At 37.7% G+C, this 23,198-nt stretch overlaps 1 protein-coding gene across 2 annotated transcripts in view; it reads right to left on the reverse strand.

Moving 5' to 3' along the window:
• The window catches only part of DNAJC6 (DnaJ heat shock protein family (Hsp40) member C6), a 72,804-nt gene continuing 49,606 nt past the window's right edge, over window positions 1-23,198 (reverse strand). The window contains exons 8-20 of one of the 2 annotated variants that reach the window (XM_058178014.1): window positions 22,648-22,842; window positions 21,412-21,529; window positions 19,956-20,035; window positions 18,683-18,876; window positions 18,421-18,501; window positions 17,272-17,712; window positions 16,030-16,179; window positions 14,235-14,306; window positions 12,610-12,735; window positions 6,961-7,227; window positions 5,319-5,464; window positions 4,472-4,648; window positions 1-2,246 (exon numbers count right to left, since the gene is read on the reverse strand). In XM_058178014.1, the coding sequence (XP_058033997.1) occupies window positions 2,145-2,246; window positions 4,472-4,648; window positions 5,319-5,464; window positions 6,961-7,227; window positions 12,610-12,735; window positions 14,235-14,306; window positions 16,030-16,179; window positions 17,272-17,712; window positions 18,421-18,501; window positions 18,683-18,876; window positions 19,956-20,035; window positions 21,412-21,529; window positions 22,648-22,842 (2,149 nt within the window). In that variant the 3' untranslated portion in view covers window positions 1-2,144. Of the gene's footprint in view, window positions 2,247-4,471; window positions 4,649-5,318; window positions 5,465-6,960; window positions 7,228-12,609; window positions 12,736-14,234; window positions 14,307-16,029; window positions 16,180-17,271; window positions 17,713-18,420; window positions 18,502-18,682; window positions 18,877-19,955; window positions 20,036-21,411; window positions 21,530-22,647; window positions 22,843-23,198 lie in introns of those variants that run through there. The other variant, XR_009154549.1, reaches the window with a different exon arrangement.

A 23,198-nucleotide genomic window follows, 5' to 3' on the forward strand; every position in this document is an offset into this window, starting at 1 on the left:
ACTGCAGATTTACAAAAAGAAGAAAAAGAACTCTTGATACACCTGAATAAAAGTGTTATTTCCTGATAGCATCAAAAAGACAAAAGAGGAAACTTTTCCTGGTCTCCATCATTTTGATCGCATAGCAAGTCTCATTTTCATGCATAAAACACAGCAGTTAGAGGAGGTGTTAAAGCTGGATTAATTTTTCATGATGCTGAATTAGATGAAACGTAAGGATTGCTTTGTGTTTCACATAAACTTGAGTTAGCTGGACTTATAAAAATAATAAATTTGATACACTAAGCTAATCATTGGTATAATCTCAAAAAATGTTTGCTATATTAATTAAATCTATTTATATACAGCATCGTAAACATCTACAGGTGGAAATAAAGGAGTAAAACCATTCACAGGAACATAATTCACATTCCAAAATGTTTTTAATAGACAAGCACATACTTGATCAAAACATTTCATAATATGTTAATAAATAACATCCAGTTTGTTATACTTTTCAAACATCTTAATGTCTTGTATATACAAAAAAAAGGAGAACATGATGTTTTTGATTCACATTGGCAGTAAATGGCAATAAATAATGGATCGATACAACAAAAAGGTGGCATGTAATATAAAAATAAATGTAGGCTGGTTGACATGCTGTGTCTGCAGAAAAGGGTTTCTCACTAGAAAATCAGAACAGAAAAACAGATTGTCTTAAAAACACTAAATAGACAAAGATTTTCACATTACCTTGAAATTCCTCCCTTTAAGAAAGAGTGAAAACTTCTGCCGATCCACTAGCCTCCTAGTGAAAATACAGACAATTTTCCTCCACCCAGTGTTTTTAGACCTATCTCTGAATAGCTTTCTGAGGAGATAGGCTGTATAATAGATTCTAGTGTGTGACAGGACTGCAGTTCTACCATACATTCAATAAATGAGAAATACAATTTTCAAATGTCACTTCAGGATCAATAATACTCAGTCCGGGTTTACACGGTTGTTCCTGACTTAAGCTGACTTAATGACAGTTATTTAGGAGGAAAAATAATGCATAATTGCCTGTGACTGGATTTCATTCAGGAAATACCCCAAAATAAAATCGCCATTACGTGTGTCTCTGCGGAAAGAGTACTATGTAAAGTTAGTCTTGTAAGAAGGTGAAAATAACACTTATCTTCATAGGTACCATACAGACGTTTGTATTTTATTGCTTTTTGAGCCAATATATCTATTGTAGGTAAGATTCCATCATTTGAATAAGTTACAAAATAAATTATTTCCAGAGACTTAATAGCTGAGCCTATGTTCCACTCAAGTTGTATTAAAAAATGATCTGGGAAGCTTATGCTTGATTGAACTCGATTAAAATTTTGGAAGAACATAATTTAAGGAAAAGTCAAGGATTCACCTGTATGTAAGAAGATAATATATCTCAATGGAGAATTTTAAAAGCTTGCACTATAACCACACCCTCAGTTTCTATTAGTGCAGAACAGTCAACACAGCATGCTACTGATTTTGATATCATCTCCAAGAGGTTTCTGATTTAACATAACAGATTATTTAAAGATGCAACTCCCAATTCAACTATTGTGAAGAATGTCTGCTTAAATCTCAAACTTGAAATGCAATACTATGCTTAAGGCTGCAAAAAGTTACCAGCAATATAATCCCGTTATTTATCTGACATATTCAAAACATAATAAAACAAACAATTTAAGGGCCAATTGGGATAAGAAAGAGAGTGTTTTAAATAACTACATATGAATGAAGATGTACCGTAGTTTGAGTTAGTTCTGGATTCAAACTTCAAAATCAAGCCACATCCAAAGTGGTACAGAGTCCCTTTTGCTAAAGGCAAAGAGACAGTTTTATCTCACTTGTTCCAAGGCAAACAATCCTAGTGTAATAGAATGCCTATTTAAATCTGAAAGAACATTATAAATCAGTCCCAAGAACTCCTTTCTTTTTGCATCTGTAATTCATGAAGATCAGCCTTCTCTTTTGTTCCTGTCCATGAAGAGTTTTTTTTTTTAATTGGGCTAGTATTAATACTTTTACATCTCCAGCCAGACATCAGTTCAGCTGTGAAAATCATGTGGCAAGGAACAATACAAGCACTAGCACAGATCTACAGCAACGTCTGAGGAGGAATGCTAATACAAAGGCTTCTGGCCCTGGTTTTCAAATTCTGACCAGGCATCATTGAGCTCCATAAAAATCATCTTTGCATATTGTTCATATGGCTGTCCAGTAGCCTGGAAGAAAAGCAAAATGACAGGTCTCAATAAGTACAAAGATCCGTTTGAAAAGTATATCCACACAGAAATATCCAACAGAAATTTGGGGTTGCTTAGGCAAATCCATTTTTTGCCATGGACGTTTCATTAAAAACAAACACTAAGTCTAGGCTTAGCTTTGTACCAGTCACCTGAGGTGAAAAGGTTTTTAGGTAGTGGTGGGAAATTGTGAAATGGTGACACTTCATTTTATTAAAAATATATTTTAAAAGCCAAAGGAGAATTAGGAACCTCGCAAGGTGCATGTGTGTGGGGGGATATGAACCAGTAAAATGTAACTTTCAAGGCAAGAGTAATACTGACTGTGGTATTGCTTGTTGTGACCCAGGCCCAAGTAGGTAGTAGAAAACTCAGTCAGTGTAAAAACAAATAAACTTTATTAGAACAGCTAAGAATCAATTCATTCTCGGCGTAGTCCAACTAAATTAAAGCAAATTCCTCCCAACACAATTCCTCAGTCCTATTACCAATCTTGGTCCAATTAAGCAAACTGCCAAAGGCCTTTCTTGGCAAAAGGTCAGAAGACACCGATACAAATGCAACAAGACAAAGCTATCAAGGTTGTTTTCCAGCAAAGAGCCCAAACACCGTTGCTGGTCTTTTAAGCCTTATGGGAGGGGCCAATCATCTCTTGGCCCTACTCCCGAGTCGTCCTCTTTGCTTGAGCTGCTCTTGCCTTCTGGCAGCTCTTCTCATGCATGCATTAGGGACAGGCTCCTCCTGTTCCTCTGCCTCACTACTGTCAGCCTCTGGAGGCTCTGGAGTCCGCACCTCACTCCCCGATAGCCCTGGCCCTACCTCTGCCTCCAACCCAGAGCCCTCATCCGGACCTTCCCCAACCTCCAGGACTGGCCCATGTTCTTCCTCAGCCTCATCGCTGTCTGACTCCGTTGCCAGCTCCGCAGGCTGCTGGCTGACCACAACATTGCTTCAGTTACAGTAGCAAAAAGGTTTAAGTGATATAAGAGCAAATACTCAGCTGAAGGCCGCCCTTCCTCCATAAAGTGCCCCATGAAGTACAAAGACCAATCTGAAGCCAACTAAAACTTTCATCCCAAACTGACAGGACCCTCTCCAGACAAGGCAATAGGAAAAAATCTATTTCGGAAGCAGAGCCCCATGGTCACTGTGAAAGTGAGTAAGGATTCATAGAGGGTGACCTTGTCTATTTCTGTCCTCCAAAAAGAGTTGGACAATCAGGCAATGCAGATAGATTTATTCCATGACAAACAAACAGATGGTTAGGCTAAGTCTTGTTTTTGAAACAAATCAAACCACAAAGCTATATTATTCATTTGTGGAACAGTGCACATTTTATCAAGTTTGATTTTCTCAGGAAAGTCTTACTAATTCAAAGCAACAAAGAAATGACAATAAAATTAATGTTGCACACATTCGTTTATACTGGGATTGATATAGGTTGTACACATTCATTCATTCTAAAGAAATGCTTGCATTATAGAACTCTCTTGTCAGCTGGCTAATGATTGCCAATCAATGTAGCCTTAACTGGCAAAAAAAAATGTTGCATATCACAAAATCAAACCTTAATCCTAATGATATATGGCGTGCTTTATGTATTTATTTCTAACCTGGGGCTATTAGTTTTTCAAATCACGATTTTTTTAATTAAAAATAGTCATTGTGAGGATTAAAATGCAAGAAATCCTCTTTTTTTCTTTTTTCCAAGTTAAATGAAACCTATTCGCACTTTCTAGACTTTTTTAATATTGAAAAGAGAAATATTGCAAATTATCCTGAGATTTCACACCTAAACCACCTCTCTCCTCTTCCTCCTAACAGGACAATCAATTTCAAGTCTTCTCACTAGACCAGGGGTCTGCAAAGTTGGCTCTTTTAAGGCTTGTGGATTTCAACTCCCAGAGTTCCTCAGCCAGCTTTGCTGGCTGAGGAACTCTGGGAGTTGAAGTCCACAAGCCTTAAAAGAGCCAACTTTGCAGACCCCTGCACTAGGCTGTGTAGATCTAGTATGAATGAAAGATTATCTAGATGAATCACACTTGACAATACATTGTATATCCCAAGAAACACCCTCTCAGGTTTTAAGGTAATAACGGTAACAACAATGTACAACTGTTTGTGTATCTGAAGTTGCCTGCAGCAATACACAGAACTAGAATATTAGTTTTGTGAGATATGAATCCCAAGACATTGTTTCTTACTTTATCAGGATGAACAACAAGTACTGCTCTCCGATAAACCTTTTTCACTTGTTCTGGAGTTACAAGATCAGCCATGCTTACAGGTTTCCATTTCGTTTCTCCTTCCCATAGCACTGTATGCATGGTAGATAACAGTGCTCTTATATTTCTCTCCTTCCCTTCAATCCATTCAAGGATCTGTGTAGAGAGATATAATCCTGAATCAAACAGCTAAACAGGTGGATGTTAATTATTCCTATTACGGTAGACCAGAGCTCCCCAACCTGTGGACAGCAGCCTTCCATTGGGCTGTGGCCTAATGTGGCTGGGACTCATGAGTGGCTGGCCAGTGCACGTGCATATGTCCCCACTTGTGCAAGCATCAGCATGCTTGCACAAACCTCATTGCAGGTGCTTGCGGCCCCACTCACACAAGCATCACCAAGAATGTCGTGGGCGTGTTCAGCTACACATGCACACATGCCCTTGCCCTTCCAACAAAATCATCCCCTCTTTTCCCCCCTCTGGGCCGCCAATTATTGTATTAGACTAAACTTGCTTAAACAGTTTCAAAATTCCAGAAAACAACCATGATTAGTTCATCATATAGAAATCTCAAACTACTCTCCTGAATATCTCAGTGGGAGGCTCTATCCCCTCTTTTCTACCATCACTGTCACCACGTGGGTGCTAACACTTTGAAACTATACAGAAAAAAACCCAATGCGAAATATCCTGAGAGAGCTTCTATAGCATATCAACATTATTTTTGTATGGCAGACATAATTAATGTGCAATTAATTAGTAATACATCCTATTACCTCTTTGACACTTATTTTGAAAATTTCTTAGCTATCCCAATGCTTACTTTTAATTTTTCAGGATCCATTTCTTTGGCCATTTCTTCTTTTCGCATCTCTGCTATTGTTCTGGGACCCTTTTTGTCTCTATGAGCATTAAAACCTTGACCAGATAAGAGATCCTCAAAATCAGCAGACAGTTTGGGCTTAGAATCTGAACAGTAAAATAAAAATTATTATTATTATTATTATTCATGATTTGAGATAGGTCAGTATTTCTCTAACACGATCAAATTACTGCACCCCAAAACTTAAGCCAAAGAAGATAATACATAGGCATCTACAGCACAGAAAACTATGGGAATTTATACTTTCTCCTGCAAGGCTAATGTTGTAAGCAGAGCTTTCCACAACAGCATGTCACTAGAAATTCAATTACAGGACTTTTATGTAATGTATACAGGTAATCCTTCACTTACAACCATTCATTTAGTGACCAAAGTGACAGCTACATTGAAAAAAGTGATTTATGACTATTTTTCACACTTATGACTGTTGCAGCATCCCCACGGTCATGTGATCAAAATTTGAACGCTTGGCAACTGGCATGTATTTATGATGGTTGCAGTGTCCGGGGTTATGTGATCACCTTTTGTGAACTTCTGGCAGGCAAAGTCCATGTGAAAGCCAGATACACTTAACAACCTTTGTTACTAACTTTAACAACGACAGTGATTCACTTAGTGACTGTGGCAAGAAAGGTCATCAAATGCAAAACTCACTTAACAACGGTCTCACTTAGCAGTGGAAATTTTGGGCTCAATTATGATCGTAGGTTGAGGACTACTTGTAGTTTAGCACTCCATATATTGCCTTTTCTAGTCTACCTATCTGAGTAAGATCCCTCTTCTTTGGTTTATCAGATAGGACCATTTTGGACTTAAATTCGCTCAGCGGTTCAAATAATACGAATCTAATTTTTGCTTGCCTTTAAGAAGTTCAGCTTTTTTAATCTCAAGTGAACATGTGGTAACTAAAAAAAAATTAATTACAAGTATACTGCTGTAAAATGGTATACTTGGATTTTGTTATCCTCTTTCCACATCTAGTGAAATTTATTGTAGAACATAATATTATCAAATATGAGATCTCCTTGTATGCAAGCCATATCATTGGCAGACAGGAAAACTGGTAGCACCATAGCAGATCTTACACTGAGTTTCACTTCAAAACAATGGGCAACAAATAGGTCTTCAGATGTTGTTAAAATTCAATTCCCATCAGTCCTTGCCAACAATGAGGAATACTAAGAGTTACAATCTAAAATCCAGAAATCTACAGAAATCTGTATGTTGCTGTTTCTTCACTTATAAGTCATCGGGAAGAAGGACAAACATTGCTTTATTATTATAATAAGCAGCAGTACCATTTCTGCAATAATATCTAATTCAGTCTCCCCAGGCCCTTTAGATGTGTTAGGACTGCCATTTCCAAGATCCCTGTTAACAATTCCTAACTTGGGGTGTTTTATTTCCAAAACACATAGACTGGTTGGAGCAAGCTGATGTGTTAGAACTAGAGTGTCTAGTTTAATTTCAGACATGTCACTTATAACTGAGACTTGGCCATGAAAATATCGCACTTTGTAACCTATCAAGCAACATACTATTTGCATTAAAACATAGTTCAAAAAATTAAAAGTTCAGTTACCAGAACTGCCCGATCCTTTTCCACGGTCATTTTGACCAGCAGGCATTGCAGAAAAACTCACATTATAATTCGGCCTATTTTGCGGAGAAGAATGAGGCATGCTTTGTTGAGGTTTAGTCTGGGTTTGAGGCCTAGGGAATCCAGGGCCCTGTGGCCAGCTGCCACCTCCCATTGGCTGGGGAGATGGTTTCTGTGGTGATCCCATAGGAGGAAAAACCCCTCCCATTCCTGTAGGTGTAGTGGGTTTGCTGGCAAAAGAAGGACAACCTGGAACGTGAAGTAAAGCAACGTGTATTAATGTTATGTTTGGCTTAGTATGAAACTAGAATGAGAATTGTTACACCTATAACCAAGTATCAAGTCATGGGAACTATAAATAAAACACATTTTCAAGATTATAAAAACTGACAATTATTGTACTCCATAATAATATATAAGTACACAGATCTTACAAGACAAATTTCCTATAGATTTGGGAGTGGGAGTGGAGAATGGCTGTACCCTTCAACTTCTCCAGAACGAATAAAATGTTACTTTCCTTTTATTTTCAAGTGCAGAATGAAGTTGTGGTTGATTGACTGCTTGGGGTGTGGGTGGGGAGCAAAACAAAAAGTCACCCAATCAATTCAAATGCATAATCAAGAGACTTGTTCATCATATTTAAGGCATCATTCTATTCATTAAGAATATATTTTAAAACATCACCAATTGTTATCCTAATGTTTTACTTTTGCTTGCATCTTTGTATCATTTCCCTATTACTGACTTGTGGCATATGGCCTGGCATAGCTGATGGTGTGAGTCAACAAAGGGAGTGAGAAAAAGGGGAGGAGCAGCTCAGTCTTGGGCTTGAAGTTCATCTATGTTGTCACTACTGCTAGCCAGGGCTGATGTGAGGAGACATAGAGACAGCAGGCCCATTGGTCCAGTCTGATATATGGGTATTGGGGACTACAGCCCTGGGAGGAGGGAGTACCCAACTCCTCAGTTTCTGAGGGACATGTTGCTGGTCAGACCCCAAAAGAGAGAGAGAGGGGGGGAAGGAGGGAAGGAAGGAAGGAAGGAAGGAAGGAAGGAAGGAAGGAAGGAAGGAGGAAGGAAGGAAGGAGGAAGAGAGAGAGAGAGGGAGGGAGAGGGGGCAGAGAGAGAAATGCAGTATACAATATAGTTGGAGACAGAAGTTGGCCAGTGAAATTTTGTGGGGGTGCAGTCCAGTTGGGTAGAGAAAAGAAAGGTCCTCTGGGGACTTCTCTGAAAGAAAAGAAGTGAGGGCCAAGAGAAAGGACATCCTCACCAAGATGTCAACCCTGGAGTAAACATGGCTGAGGCCATCTTGGAGGCTTCAGGGTTGCCACATAACAGAGGGAGAGGGGAGATAGTTAGATGCGGTTTTGTAGCCAAAACAATAAAGCTTTCTTGTGGGAACCAAGGACCCATTCTCACAGGTGGCTGGCCAGAGAAGGAGTGAAGTAACCAAGCAACCAGCCAGCACCTGAATTGGACAGTGTGACCAGTGACTTGGGGCAATTGAGAAACTTTCACTTTTAATTGGGTGAAAGTCACGGGAATTTTTAGTTGGCTTTCACCAGTTATGCCAATATGATGCATCCAATAAAACTGTTCTTTAAGGAATTTGTCTGCCTCAGAGTTCTAGCTTCTATGGGTGCATTACTTGGAATCCTGACACAAGGCTCAAGATAGGAAGGAAGGCGTTCATGAGTTATTGAAGTGGTGAAGTCCAAATTTTTTAACTAGCGGTTCTGTGGGTATGGCTTGGTGGACGTGGTGTGGCTTGGTGGGCGTGGCAGGGGAAAGATACTGCAAAATCTCCATTCCCACTCCACTCTGGTGGTATTTGCTCGTTTTCCAAACTGCTCAAAATTTCTGCTACCGGTTCTCTAGAACCTGTCAGAATCTCCTGAATTTCATCCCTCGGTTATTGGCAAAGCTGAGGAAGGACTGAAAGCAGAGGACCCTGAGAAAGGTTCTTTTATCAATGGAGTAGTAGTACTGTAGCTGAGTAGATCCAGAAGAAAGCCAAGCCATGCTGAGCACATTACAGTAAATCCAGCCTATTCCTTTCTTTCCATTCTCTCTTGGCAAGCCCAGAAAAGGGGAAGGAAGCAGAAGAGCTAGAGGAGAATCATCCCTCTTAGATAGTGAAGGAGGAGAGAGGGAGACGTAGAAGGAAACCTGACATTGGAAGAACACTGAAATTGTGTATATGTATCGCTGTAAATAACTGATATAAATGGCTTCACTGTAAATAGTAAAAAAAAAAAGCATAAAGCTTTTTTTGTGTGTCATTTCCACCTCCAGTTCTAAAAGAACCCCATGTGACATAAATAAAAAAGATAATATCTACAAATAGCCATGCCACATCACATCAATTATCTATTTGGCCTTGATTCTGCAAACCAGCAGAAAACCCCTTATTTCAACATCAATGGGAAATGTAAACAAACAAGGCAGCAAACAGCAGAAAAGAGTATAAATGTAGTTGTTACGATCATAGTAGACTTTAAGGTTAATGAAAAAGGTGGGGCCAAAGTGTTTTATAAAAGGCATTGGAAAGATATTGAAAAATGGGCAATTCCAGGGGTGAAATCCAGCAGGTTCTGACAGGTTCTGGAGAACTGGTAGCAGAAATGTTGAGTAGTTCAGAGAATTGGCAAATGCCACCTCTGGCTGGTCCCAGAGTGGGGTGGGAATGGAGATTTTTCAGTACCCTTCCCCTGGAGTGGGGTGGGAATGGAGATTTTGCAGTATCCTTCCCCTGCCATGCCCACCAAGCCACATCACGCCCACCAAGCCATGCCCGCAGAACTGGTAGTTAAAAAATTTGGATTTCACCACTGGACAATTCCATACATTTTATGATCTGTTAACTGGGTTGCATTAATATTTGCTTACTTATTTCCTAATTGTGTTGGTTAAGATGAGCAATTTTTCTCATACCAAAACCAAAGCTGCAATGATAGGTAGAATGAGATATGTAACTTCTAATTGCTCACCATTTAGATAATGTACTAGTGAAGACTATTCATATATATGACACAATCTATTAGCATTTGAAAATCTGAACATATGGGAATTCCTCCCTCTAAATATTATGTCTTTAATGATCACAGATTCTGGGATGAGTCATATAAGTGAGTGAAGAAAATCACTTCAAAGCCAAATTCTTTATCACATACAAGGATATCATAATCACTCTCTATCTGTTTTAGCAAAATTATCCCACTGGGCCACCAAGGGAATCAGTGTCAAAATCAGGTAAAATGAACTCCAGTCATTTTAGACTCTTCTCTGGGAATAAGTAATAGAACTATAATTATTTGGATATTCTAGATTCAATTATTATTTTTCTAGCGGTAAATTAATTATAGATGCCCTTAAGAAATTGTTCCCTCCCCCCACTCAATCTTCCAACTAGACGTAATATCTTGACGTCAAGAGGCAAATAAACAGATTGGTGGTAAAAAAAATCTCCCAGGCATATCAGCACTTAAAACTAATCAAAATCAAATCAAAATCAAATAAATAAAAATAAATAAAAACTGAAAATAACAGATAGAAGCAGACCCATGAAATTCTGAGTTACTTCAAAAGAACCCAGCATAGTCATTGTCATCTCCTCAAAGCTATCATTTGTGGAATCCTTAACGCAAAGTCCAGTACCACCAATTCCTGATATGTGCAGCACACATGCAAAATTCCCAATCTGTCGTGGGCATCTAACATATAAGCACTCCAAATTGACATCTGAATAGACAAGAAGCTTGACAAAATAAGAGAATTGTTCAGAGTTCTGCTTAGAATTTCTACTAGAATTGAGACGTCTAGTGAATACCATGCAGAGCCAGATGTATTGCCAACGTGGAATGGCATTTATGATGGAGATCACAGTTGAATGCTGGATCTGCACTGGTAAAATCTCTCCAGAAAAAGGACAGATAATGAGATAACCCACATGTATTCTGGATAGCCACTTCTCATGAGTAGACTACAGGAACCACAATTCTGCAGTGGTTTATGAGTTGAGTTGTTGGGAGTAGATAGGATACCATCTAACCTTACAGTTGTAATGCAGCCTTTTAAGGACAAAAGTTCAACAGAGTCTCATTTCTTAATCAATGTTTAAATTATCTTTTTACAGAAATATTAAGATCCTTTCAACTGACAAGCTTCTAGTACATTCACTTGGTAAGTCTCTATCCTTAGTGAAAGAAGCGTTTTAAAGATGAATTTAAGCACTTGAAAAAATATTATTTTTTGGAAAATAGCAAAAACAGAAGGATTTGAAATAGAACATTGAAATCGATTATAAAATCCTTCCCATGGGAAACATTGGATATTTACATTCCTTGAAAAAACATACAGTATAATAAGTTGGGTCTTCAGTTGGACACTAGAGGGCATGAAAAGCAAATAAAATAATTAATACACTGCAAGATGAGTGTGAAAAAAAATATTCAGCAGATACTTTAAAATATTTTTTTTTTTGCTGTAATTGAAAGACTAGATGATGCTATGGAAGTGAAATAATTTTCACTGGGGAATGAATTTGACTTAAATATGGATTTAACTAAGAAGGATATGGAACAAGATGAACTGAACCTACAAATAAAACTAGGTGATGTTTAATAATTAAAAAGAATATGTGAATAATAGGCCAGAAGAATGACTTGCATAATCTTTTTATACTGGATTTACAAAAAGGACTTGTTAATGTTGGTGATTTTGTGAGAAAATAAAAATAAATGAAAAGAAACCATATGGTGGGATATTATTTGAGAGGACCTATTATGATCAAGGTTTTGGAAGTAAGGGGAAAGAATATAAAATATGCTTATTTGATCAAGGATAAAATAGGCTATGGTTAGGTTTACCAATCTTTAAAGGATTTTTTTACTAGAACTGGAAAATAATGTTTTAAGGTTTTGTTTTAATAATAAGAGATTATTTGCTACATTTAATTTTTTTCTATTTAAGTTTAAAATAGTTGAGGTATTGTTTCTGGTAACCTTTATTGGTTGTATTTGATTGGTGAAGTTTGGGGGATTTGCTTAAAAACAGACAAGGAGATATAAATATAAAATTATGAAATTAAGTGGATTTGTTAGATTTATTAGATTAAGTTTATAATAGATAGATGGTTGTTTCTGGTAACCCTTACTGAACTTTTACCGATTAGGAAGAATGATGAGGATGTTTATGTTTATTGAGAATGAGATGAGATATAAGGTGAACAGGTTTGTTATATTTTAAGAAGCAGTGCTATGCTTTTAAAGTATGTATTTGCTGGGAAGAAGAGAATTTACTTCTTTTTCTTTTCTTTTTGTTCTTTGATTTTTGATTTTTTTCTATTTTTCACTTTTCTTTCACTTTTTTTTGTCTTTTATGGCTTATGTTAGTTTTATTTAAAATTTAGAATACCACCCCCACAATAGCTTAACATTTGTTTAGGGTTCCGTGTGAAATACTGAGAGCTGGGAAAATGGCAGCATTTTGTTATCTGCCCTTCATGGGTTGACTTTGGTTATTCATTCTGGAGAAGCAGGCAACAGACATTAATAACAGCAGACTGTATATGAACATGCACTTCAGAATTACACATGTGTTTTGGTCATGCAATAATCAGTCAACCTGCTAGATTTGCACCAAGAGCTCCCAAGTCAGCAAAAGGATCCAGAGTTTGTGGTTTGGCTTGATGTGTGGGGGTATTGTGCAGTGATCCTGTAGGGCTGGAAGCAGCTGATTTGCTCACCATACCTAGATGATGTAAGAAGAGAAAAAGCAAGTTGATGAAATATAATTGAATAAGCAAAGCATATCATTCATAGAATTGTAATGTGGGAATAAGTCTTTCTATGAGGTCTGCATTGAAGATATATTCAAACAACAGCTTTGAACAAGTCTCAACAAGCACCCAAATAACCTTTGGCAAACTAGAGTAGAAAAAAATAACATCTAGGTTACTTTTTCATTAAATCATGTTATTAAGTAAACAGAGAATAAAGAAGTTAACTTGGCTCGTGTACTATAAAAAGGCTTTTGACAACTAAAGGTAAAGGTAAAGTTAAAGGTTTCCCTCACACATATGTGCTAGTCGTTGCCGACTCTAGGGGGCGGTGCTCATCTCCGTTTCAAAGCCGAAGAGCCAGCGCTGTCCGAAGACGTCTCCATGGTCATGTGGCCGGCATGACTCAATACCAAAGGCGCACGGAACGCTGTTACCTTCCCACCAAAGGTGGTCCCTATTTTTTCTACTTGCATTTTTACGTGCTTTCGAAACTGCTAGATTGGCAGAAGCTGGGACAAGTAACAGGAGCTCACCCTGTTATACGGCAGCACTAGGGATTCGAACCGCTGAGCTGCCAACCTTTCGATCGACAAGCTCAACGTCCTAGCCCCTGAGCCACCATGTCCCTTCTTTTGACAACTAGATAAATATAAATAGCCGCAAGTATAACTCATAGTACACATGCTGTTGTAAAATCTCTATAATACATCAATTACTGACATCAAATACGACTCTGTCATATTTTTCTATTTCATTAGCACTTCTAGGCAGTTCTTCAAAATTTAAGATATTAAAATTTAAATGTATTGTGTCCATTGAGCAAACATATTTTCAAAACTTCAGTAACAATTGCTGGAGGCTGATCCCCTCTTACATCCCTGATGGGAACCTAATTGCCATTTCATTTAGAGAGAGTCAGTTTGGTGTAGTGGTGAAGTGGTTCCAGGCTAAGAATTAGGAGACAATAAATTCTAATCCTGCCTTAGACATGAAGCCAGTTGTATGACCTTAAGCCAGTCATTCTCTCTCAGCCCTGGGATGAAGGCAATGGCAAAACACTTCCAAAAATCTTGCTAAGCAAATTGCAATGACTGCTCCCGGCCATTACCAGGAATCAATACAAATTTGAAGGCACCTTCCAATCCAAATATTGCCAAGTATGTCATCCTGAGTTCTTGAAGGGAAGGTGGAATATAAATCTTACAAACAAACTACTTAGAAACTGATGCTGAATGTCACAGTTTTTAGATGAACACCTTTCACATAAATCATCTTAAACATATTAGATATTAGTCTCACCGGCTCAAGGTTGACTCAGCCCTCCATCCTTCCGAGGTGGTAAAATGAGGACCCAGATTGTTGGGGGCAAGATGCTGACTCTGTAAACTGCTTAGAGAGGGCTGTAAAGCACCAAGTGCTATTGCTATTGCTATAAATCATCTTAAACAGATATTAGTTTCAGACAAACCTGATTTACTAGGCCATTCCCAGTCTCCTGAAATATCTGGCTGAATGGAAACTGTTGGTGTATTCGAAGGACCTTAAAAGATAAACATTGCCATTTAGCAATATTTTAAAAATAGTAGTATAAAAAGTTCTCCAAGCATTTGTTTTAGCTTTTATCACATTGTTTGTGGTAAATTCACTATGTCTTCTCATTAAGTAAATATATATGCAATTTTCTCAAAATAAATAGCTTGTGAGTACTAATTTCACCAGAAATGAATACCTAAAATGTTCTAAATTCATCTTCACAAAATCAATATACGTGCTTTTTGTCATCTAGAAAATTCAGGTTCATGAACTTCACATAGCTTGCACATGCATGCTTCTGCATATGCGCAGAAGCCCCTTGATGACGTTGGGGCGGGTCGGCGGAGCTTCCCGTTGGTTTTACTACTGGTTCTATAGAACCGGACAGAATCGGGAGCAACCCACCACTGATGCAACCTCTAAAGACTGTCATGCAACAATGCCTATTAAGAATGCCTAAACCACAAGTAGCCAACATGATCCTAATGGATACCAATGCACTACTATGTTCCCAATTCCTTAGCACTTTATTTTTTAAATGCAAACTTCAGTGCTGGAAAGCAAAGTGTTAGCCTCTATCAACTTATTTATTTCTTAGAATGCATGAAGGCCAAAATTCTAATTATTTACTCAGAAGAAAGTGTTGTCTCCTTCAAACATTTTTGCATCTTCCCAGTTGTGTAAAGTAGGAGGACGGACAAAATTGTTCTGCAATAATTTTTGGGGGAACATAATTCGCTAAATATTGGCTGTGATGATTATTGTGTCCAGGTATTTTTTGGTGCTTTGGTACATTTTAGATTTTTATTTTTTCGATCCTTTCCTTGCCTTAGCTGTGCATGCATAGACCATGATGGTCTAGTACAAATCCTGGAGTGGACCATATGTGCATAACCTCATTCCGAAATATTGGCAGGTTTAAAGTTCAAAGAATGGCTCATGTGTGAACTGGAATTCTCAGTACAAAAATATCAGTTGTGCCAACGTCCAGCAGATCACTAGGTGAAAATTGATATTATGTGCCACCATGTAGATTTTCTCCCTGACATTGCATGAAAAGCAGAAGGCAAAATATTGCTTCAGCCATGGAAATATTGGAAAATAAGCACTTAATACTGTGAGTATGAAAAAGGCCTCTACTTTATGTCAATAGACAATGTCAATGGCTTAATGTAAACAAAAATTTCTCACACAGCCAATGTAAACAAAAATTTCTCACACAGCCATGGCACTTTGAGTGTCTGGGAAGTGTCTGCCAAGGTTGAGTCAGATCACTGAGGATGAAAAATGTGATTCCACATTTTTTGCAAATAAGATTACAGTCTTATTCACATTAAAAAAAATGAGAGTTTCCCCAAAAAGCTGACTAATAACCACACAATGTTTTGCTGCTTGACTTGTGAACAGTTTGAACTCTGTGGTTTATTCTTAGTTAAATGAACATGGATATTTTACTGCTGAACAGATACTGAAGGATCCAATCTGGGTCAGTTACCAGAGACAAAAGTTCCCTGGGTTGGTCCCAATGACCAACCCAGATTGGATCCCTGTCCTGGGACACATATATTTGCCTTCATTCATGAACAGATACTATTGACAGTACAATTTAAAGAAATTGGGGGGGAAAGCATTTTACTTCTTCTGTTTGTAAGTAACCCACATTTGAGGGGGGAAGATCAGCACCATTAATTGTTTTTCTCATAATTTTAAAAATAAAAAAGACATCATACCCATGTTAAAAGGATCCCCTTGCACTGTAGGTGAAGGACTTCTTGTTGCTTGAAGAAAAGGATCACTTTTGGCATTTGATGAAAGGAAAGAGCCTAAAAGATCTGGGACAGGTTTCTTAGGACTACCCCCAAATGGGTCAAAGGCAGATGCTGGGGAAAAAAAAGTTAATTCTAAGTACACGCTTCTCCTTTCTATTCCAATACTGGGCAATATACTTATATTTTAAAGAAATAGCATAATATTCTTAACTTTACACAAACTGTGTCATTAAGGCGAACCACTGCCAAAGCAAGTGTCACAATTCTTTTAATCTAATTGTGAAAATGGAGAAGGGAGATTGCAGCAGTCATTGAGGAAAACAACACTGGATCCATGCTGTGGTGATGATAAATGACACACAGCTTTCAGCAAATACTTATCAAGAATGCCTTCTGTGACAATATAAATAGGCAATTCAGATTGTATAGGTAAACGATTATATGTGCAAAGGCATAGGATGTGCCAGTAGATGCCATAACATGTCCTGCTCCCTTGGCGTATACAAGCAAGCTAGAGAAAGCACCCAAGTAAAAAACACCTGGTTAGCATTACATCTAATTAATAGAATTCACAATTCTTTGCAAAAACCAAGTGACCAGAGTAGCAATAGATAAAATCAACAAGAGCCTAATAAAGCATTCCTTGTTAAAGATGGATTTTTTTCATCTTGTAGTCCTGATTCTCTCCTAGCTATCCTCCTACTGTTAAAGAATTACTTATTGGTATCAAAACAACAAAATGTTGTGGTTCCAGACTGAATCTTATATTGCACATATTCATAGTCTCTCTCTTAAAATATACAACTAGGCTAGAAAGGATAGACAATCCCCACAAGGAAATTCTCCTGTTCTCTTATCTCCCAGTGCAATACTATGCTTATCCTACAAAAAAAAAATCCAGATTTTCCCAAGTTGCATAAAATAGAAGGAGTGAAGAAACTGCTGGCAATAGAGAAAAATGGCCAGCACTAATTGGAGGCATTTATATCTGAGTTCTGAGAAGAGATACAAAAAATCCTTCTATCCACATGTCTTAAAACATAGCCGGTAGTAGCTGTGCAAACTAATCACGAAAAGTAATTTATAAACCCAAAGGAAGACACAACTCTTTTTCATGAGGAATCTTGTTTAGCATCAATTGCTTAAAGTAAATTTGTTTGTAGAGTCCTGTAAGGTTATGTTTAAAATTATTATTTTTTTTACCTTCTCCTATTCTTGGGGACAATGATGGGGATGCTGAAGTTGCAGGCCGCCGTGGAGTTGACTGTGCCGAACCAGTTCCACCCATCTGAAAGACATCTTCAACAGCTCCCTGACTGCCTTGACTTAATCCTCCAGAATTTCCAACCCCAAAAATGTCACTCAGCAAGTCTGAGTTAGATGGTGGTGCAGTGGGGGCTGCTGGATAGTTCATAGGAGTGCCGTCCAAACCTAGAAGATCTGCATCCTCTTGTGGAGGTGGGCCTGGCTGCTCTTGCTGCTTTTTGCTGTGCTTTGAAGTGCCGTGAATTTTGTCAGTGCTAGTGCCACTGTGCTGACTGGAGAGGGATAAGAGTTCATCATCAGATTGCTCGCTTTCTTCATGGACCAGTGCTGCCCTGTCCTCAGAGCTGGGGTGAGAACTGGTTCTTTCTGCCTTTTGATCTAAGTAATAAAAACAGCTTAATGTTAGCTAGCAACAGGGCCTCTGGTGGCTCACCAGGCTAATGCAGCCTGTTATTAACACACAGCCGCCTGCAGTTACAATTACTGCAAGTTCAAGTCCCACCAGGCCCAAGGTTGACTCAGCCTTCCATCCTTTATAAGGTAGGTAAAATGAGGACCCAGATTGTTGGGGGGGCAATAAGTTGACTTTGTATATAAATATACAAATAGGATGAGACTATTGCCTTACACAATGTAAGCCGCCCTGAGTCTTCGGAGAAGGGCGGGATATAAATTCAAATTTAAAAAAAACAAACTTTGTGGTTCTTCTAAGGCAGCAAAAACAATCCTTGGGAGAAAAGCAGCCCCACGTGAAAGCAGACAATTCCAGCAATAATAATTAAGTAATATTGTTTAATTCTCAATGCACAGAGAATATCCAAAATATAAATGAATGTATGGTGTTGCATTCAAGTGATTTTACAGCCATACATTGTTGTGTGCAAATAGCAATAGCAATAAATCTGAAATGTGAACTGAATTCCATGCACATGCAGGTATTTTGTCTAAATTAAAGAATGCCTGTGGACTATGGCATAATATGTACGAGGTCCCTGAAAAGAGGCAGGAAGATGAAGGAGGGAAGGAAACTAATAAATGAACTGTGAGTTCTGAAAGATAGATTACTTGAGGAGAAATCATATGTACCTTGCCAGCTGAGAGATGACAAGAATGCACCCTGGCCAACATTCTTTAGGTTATCTTGCACTGCATCTACAGAACTTCTACCTATAATGTAAAAGGAGTCCAAATAAATCAAAGATGAGTGAATTTTAAAATAGCCAAGCTTGATATTTTCATGAAAGCTGAAATCTCCAGTCTTTAGCCATGCTGACTGGGGATTTTATGAAGTGGAACTCATCATCTATGTGGGGATTATTCCCCCAGATAAAACAAATGTCTTCCTTACCTGCCAGAGCAAGGGTGTCTTGATGCTCCTGATGCGATGAGAAAAGAATGCTTGGGTTGATGTCTTTTGTGCTGAAATTCTCCCATGGAGGAGTTAAGTCAGTCTGCCTATCAGTAGAATCTACTTCAATTTCCACAATGATATGGAAGAGTTGGGGATATTTTTCTGGTGAATCACATGCATCCAGCTCAGGCCTAAAGATTAAGTCAAAGAAATGGTTTGAAGATCACCTGTTAAATCATATTTTGAGCCTGAGTATAGTAATGACAATTTACTTATACAACATGATTAATTCTTTTTAAATAAAGTACTAATGTTATGTGATAATAAGCAAGAAGTCCTACAGAACTTCCCAGTAAAAACTGATTTAAGATTTAAGTATCTGGACCTTGGAGTGCATTTCTCACTGGAATCAGAGGAGGGTATTTTGGACTTAATGTATTCCCAGACTCCAAATGAATAAATGCAGAAAATATTTCATAGACGCCTCAAGGAAAATATATATACGGTTCCTTTTAGAGCAAATAAAAATGTTCATTCACATTTAATGTTTTATTTGATGAAAACCTAGTTCAGCCTGAGATAGTTTTATAGAAACCCCGGGTCCCAACCAAAGCATTCACAGAAGAAGCTATGATCCTTGTAGCCTACTTAACACCTCTGCCAATACAACTCAGTTACTATCTCCTGAGCACTGACTGACTTCTTCAGCTAACAGAAAAGAGAAACAGAATTATTAGTGCAGCTGAAAGGACTTAAGTGGATTTCTATGGCTTCGTTAGCACTGTTAGCTTCTCTAATTACCTAAATTCATCTCTATATAGGGGCTGGTTTGCAGGCTTCTGAGTGCTGAACCTTGCTCACTACTCACATATTACATGAATCATGTAGGATATCCAACCCTGATGCAGAAAAATAAGTTGAAATTAATTTAAAATTCCCATGTGGTCTAAACTTTGCAATAATTAGGTACCATATCGTGAGTTTATTAGAATCTGCTTGTGCTTAATTTGATTATTCAAATTTAATTTTGATATATTGGATATTTTACTCACTTTTTGCAGCTGAATTTATTTCATTAACATATTGTAATTATTCTTATGCAATTTTATTCTATAACCTATTTTCAAAAATTCCTGTTTTGAAGGCAAAGTAAATATTTCTTGAATAAGTCAAATCTGCAGTTTCCACTTGTTGGATTTGTGAGCTATTTATTACAATAAGACCTCATGATATCCACTTTCATTCAGTTCAGTGTTCTAGAGATACTTACTTAGTAAATTTTAATGTTGTTGATCCCAGAGGTACGAATCCAGTGTGAAACTGAATCTGGAACATTTGTGTATTTGTCATCTGTAAGAATTGTTAAATACATAATTTTAAAATTAAAGAAAACCATAGCAAAATTCAGATGTTTATCATGGAAGAACTATCAAGTCACTTGTAATTCATTTTATTTTATTACTATAGGCATCAAAACAAAACAAAAAAATATTGACGTAATAAAGAAATAAAAATTTGGTCTAGAGAGTCAATTTGCTCTAGTGATTAAGGCATCTAGCTAGAAACCCAGAGACTATGAGTTAAAATCCCACCTCAGTCTAACACATCTCCCAGAGTTGTAGTTGTGAGGAAAATAGGAGGGAGAAGGAGCATTGTGTACAGTATGTTTGCTGCTTTGAGGTAAAGTGGGAAATAAATCAATAAATCATTAATTTGTTTGCTTATGGTTAAATTCAGACTTGTGGCACATCTACACATTCCCCCTCCCTAAACTTAGGATCAAGGTTCCTCACTAACTGTTCTCTAAGACTGTTAACTAGAAATCATAGGATTTTTCTGACTGATTCAGAGCTGCATTAAGGCCGACGGATGAAGTAAACAAAGCCCAACAACAGTGTCCCTTGGCCTCTCCATTGCTTAACTGAGAGTACACCCAATAAGTGATAAAAACTAAAGTTGAGTTGGGCAATGAAAGGGTTAAGGGCATAATAGCTGGGGGAAAATATACTGTTATGTCATAAGCACATTCTTATTTTGCTTAATGGTTGATCCAGGGACGCACTGGTTGTGGAAGCAGTATTTTTCGTATTACTCTTGACACAACCCTTGCCATATGCATGATGTGTGTTGCTTCTGCAACAACCATGGTAATGAATGAATCTGCCCACTTCGTATTTGCTGACATCAAGTACTGGTATGAACATAATATTTCAGCAACTTTATCAAAGCAAATTTGTTCCTTAAGCTACCAAAGAGAAACATCACAATAAGAAACATCACAAGTTTTCAACATTTGCTTTTTCATATCCAAACATTTTAACTAGGGGAAACTGCTCATTATTCTAACAGTCTTTCTGAGTAATATGCTTAAATCTAACTTTACCTGACTCTGTGGTCTCTTCCCATAATCCTAAAAGCTTTAACCAAAAACTTTCTACTATTGACCTCACCCCATTCCTAAGAGGACCATAAGGGGTATGCATAAGCGCACAAACGTGCCTACCATTCCTGTCCTATTGTTTTTCTTTTCTTCTTCCTATATATATATATATGCTCATACCTCCTAATATTTACTCATATATATGTTTATATGCTATATAATCTTTTTGTATGATGTTGTGACAAAATAAATAAATAAATAAATAAATAAATAAATAAATAAATAAATAAATAAATAAAGTTCCTGAATGTTCAACCTTGCATTTAAAAGATACATCAAGTCATACTTTAGCTTGAAGCCGTCCCCCAATAGTGGATCGCATATGGTAGACAGAAACAACTACATCATCATGGACAGTGACTCCTAGTGGAATAACAACTTTTCCTTCTTGAACACGGAATTCCCTAAGGAAAAAAGGAAGCAGAACATTCTGCCTAAAGTGGTATTTGTGAGAATCGTAACACAGAATTCACATTGAACAATGCATTATAACCCAGCAGTTGAACATTGTTGAGTTGGGTAGAGTCAAAAAGCTCAGTGCTTGGATTAAAATAAAAATATTGTTCAGTTTTATTCTGACTTCTAAATGTAATGCTGTTCTCAAAAACTGTTTAATTCATAGATTATACACACAACAATACCTATAGTAAATACTATAGAACTCATATGACTTTCACTGCATCTACATGTAAGCTGTTTATGATCAAACATTATTGTATACTGAAATAGTATTAGCAAATGTGTGACATTCAAGCTGTTCAGAAGCAAAAGCAAAACTTCAGAGGAAGACACAAAATATCATCAAATGTATGGAATCCATGTACAATAGACTCATGAAAGGGTTGGCTAATTGATGTCAGTCTGAAGGGAAGAGTGTATGGATGGATGAATGTAGGATATCCTTCAAAGGTATGAGAAACCTCAGGCAACTGAGATTTCTATCTCCCTGAAGGAAGCAGTAGCTGCTGAGATCCAATCAACATCAATCATAATTGACTGAAAGCCAGGTGCCTAGGCAGGGGTGAAATGTAAAATTTGTTATTACCGGTTCTGTGGGTGTGGCTTGGGGGGTAATGTGACTAGGTGGGCATGGCCAACCCAGTTGAAGAGGTTGTAAAAAAATGCTTTTAAAAGCCTGTGATGATCAGGCAACTCAGCTGGGATCACCAAGGAAAAAAAGAGTCTGACAATCCCAGCTGAGCCACACGATCATCAGAGGTTTTTTTTTTTACTTTTAAAAGCATTTTTTCGGCGGAAGAAAAACTGCTTTTAAAAGTAAAAAAAACAAAACCTCTGATGATCGCGTGGCTCAGCTGGGGCAGGGGGGCAGGGATTTTTGCTACCGGTTCTCCGAACCACCCACCGCCATTGCTACTGGATTGGGCGATCCGGTCCGAACCGGGAGCATTTCACCTCTGTGCCTAGCTCATGTGGAATTAGCTCACCTGTGCCACCATAGGTATGTACATATTAAACAACCAAAGTGGGATTTTATCTGTGCAATCAACAGAGAGGAGCTTACTTCATTCTTTCATATTCCAGTGATGTTGTAAATATTCTAGTTTCTCCAATAAGGATGTCACAGAAAGGCCGGCAGCCATTTCTCTGCTTGTTGAAACAGGGCACTGGGCTAAGAAGGACTGATTTGATGGTTATAGGCTTGCAGTGAGGCTGGACAGGTTTGTCTGCTATTAGATCACAAACATATCCTAAATACCTGCAATGAAAAACGGAATTCATAAAAATCTATATGTATTACTGCCCACGTTCCACAGGGAACTTGGTTGATTATCATAACGAAGATTTTTCAACAGCATATCCCACAGTCAAGAAAATTTAATTTTTAAGGCATGCTTGCAAACTTTAATGTCAAAAGAGCAAATCCAGTGAAAAATCATGAATTAAACAAGGAAGAAAACAAATAAAAATATAGATTTGATACATTTGACTTAAAAACTAGAGAAGCAAGCTCTCCCTGCCTCTAAGTGAATGAGTACTTAATATACAAAAGTGGCAAAAATTTTCTGCTTCATTTTGCTGCTGCTTTTCTGGAAACCATCCTTTCTAACTATT

This window comes from Ahaetulla prasina, chromosome 3 (assembly GCF_028640845.1).
Source record: "Ahaetulla prasina isolate Xishuangbanna chromosome 3, ASM2864084v1, whole genome shotgun sequence".
NCBI classification, from domain to species: domain Eukaryota; kingdom Metazoa; phylum Chordata; class Lepidosauria; order Squamata; family Colubridae; genus Ahaetulla; species Ahaetulla prasina.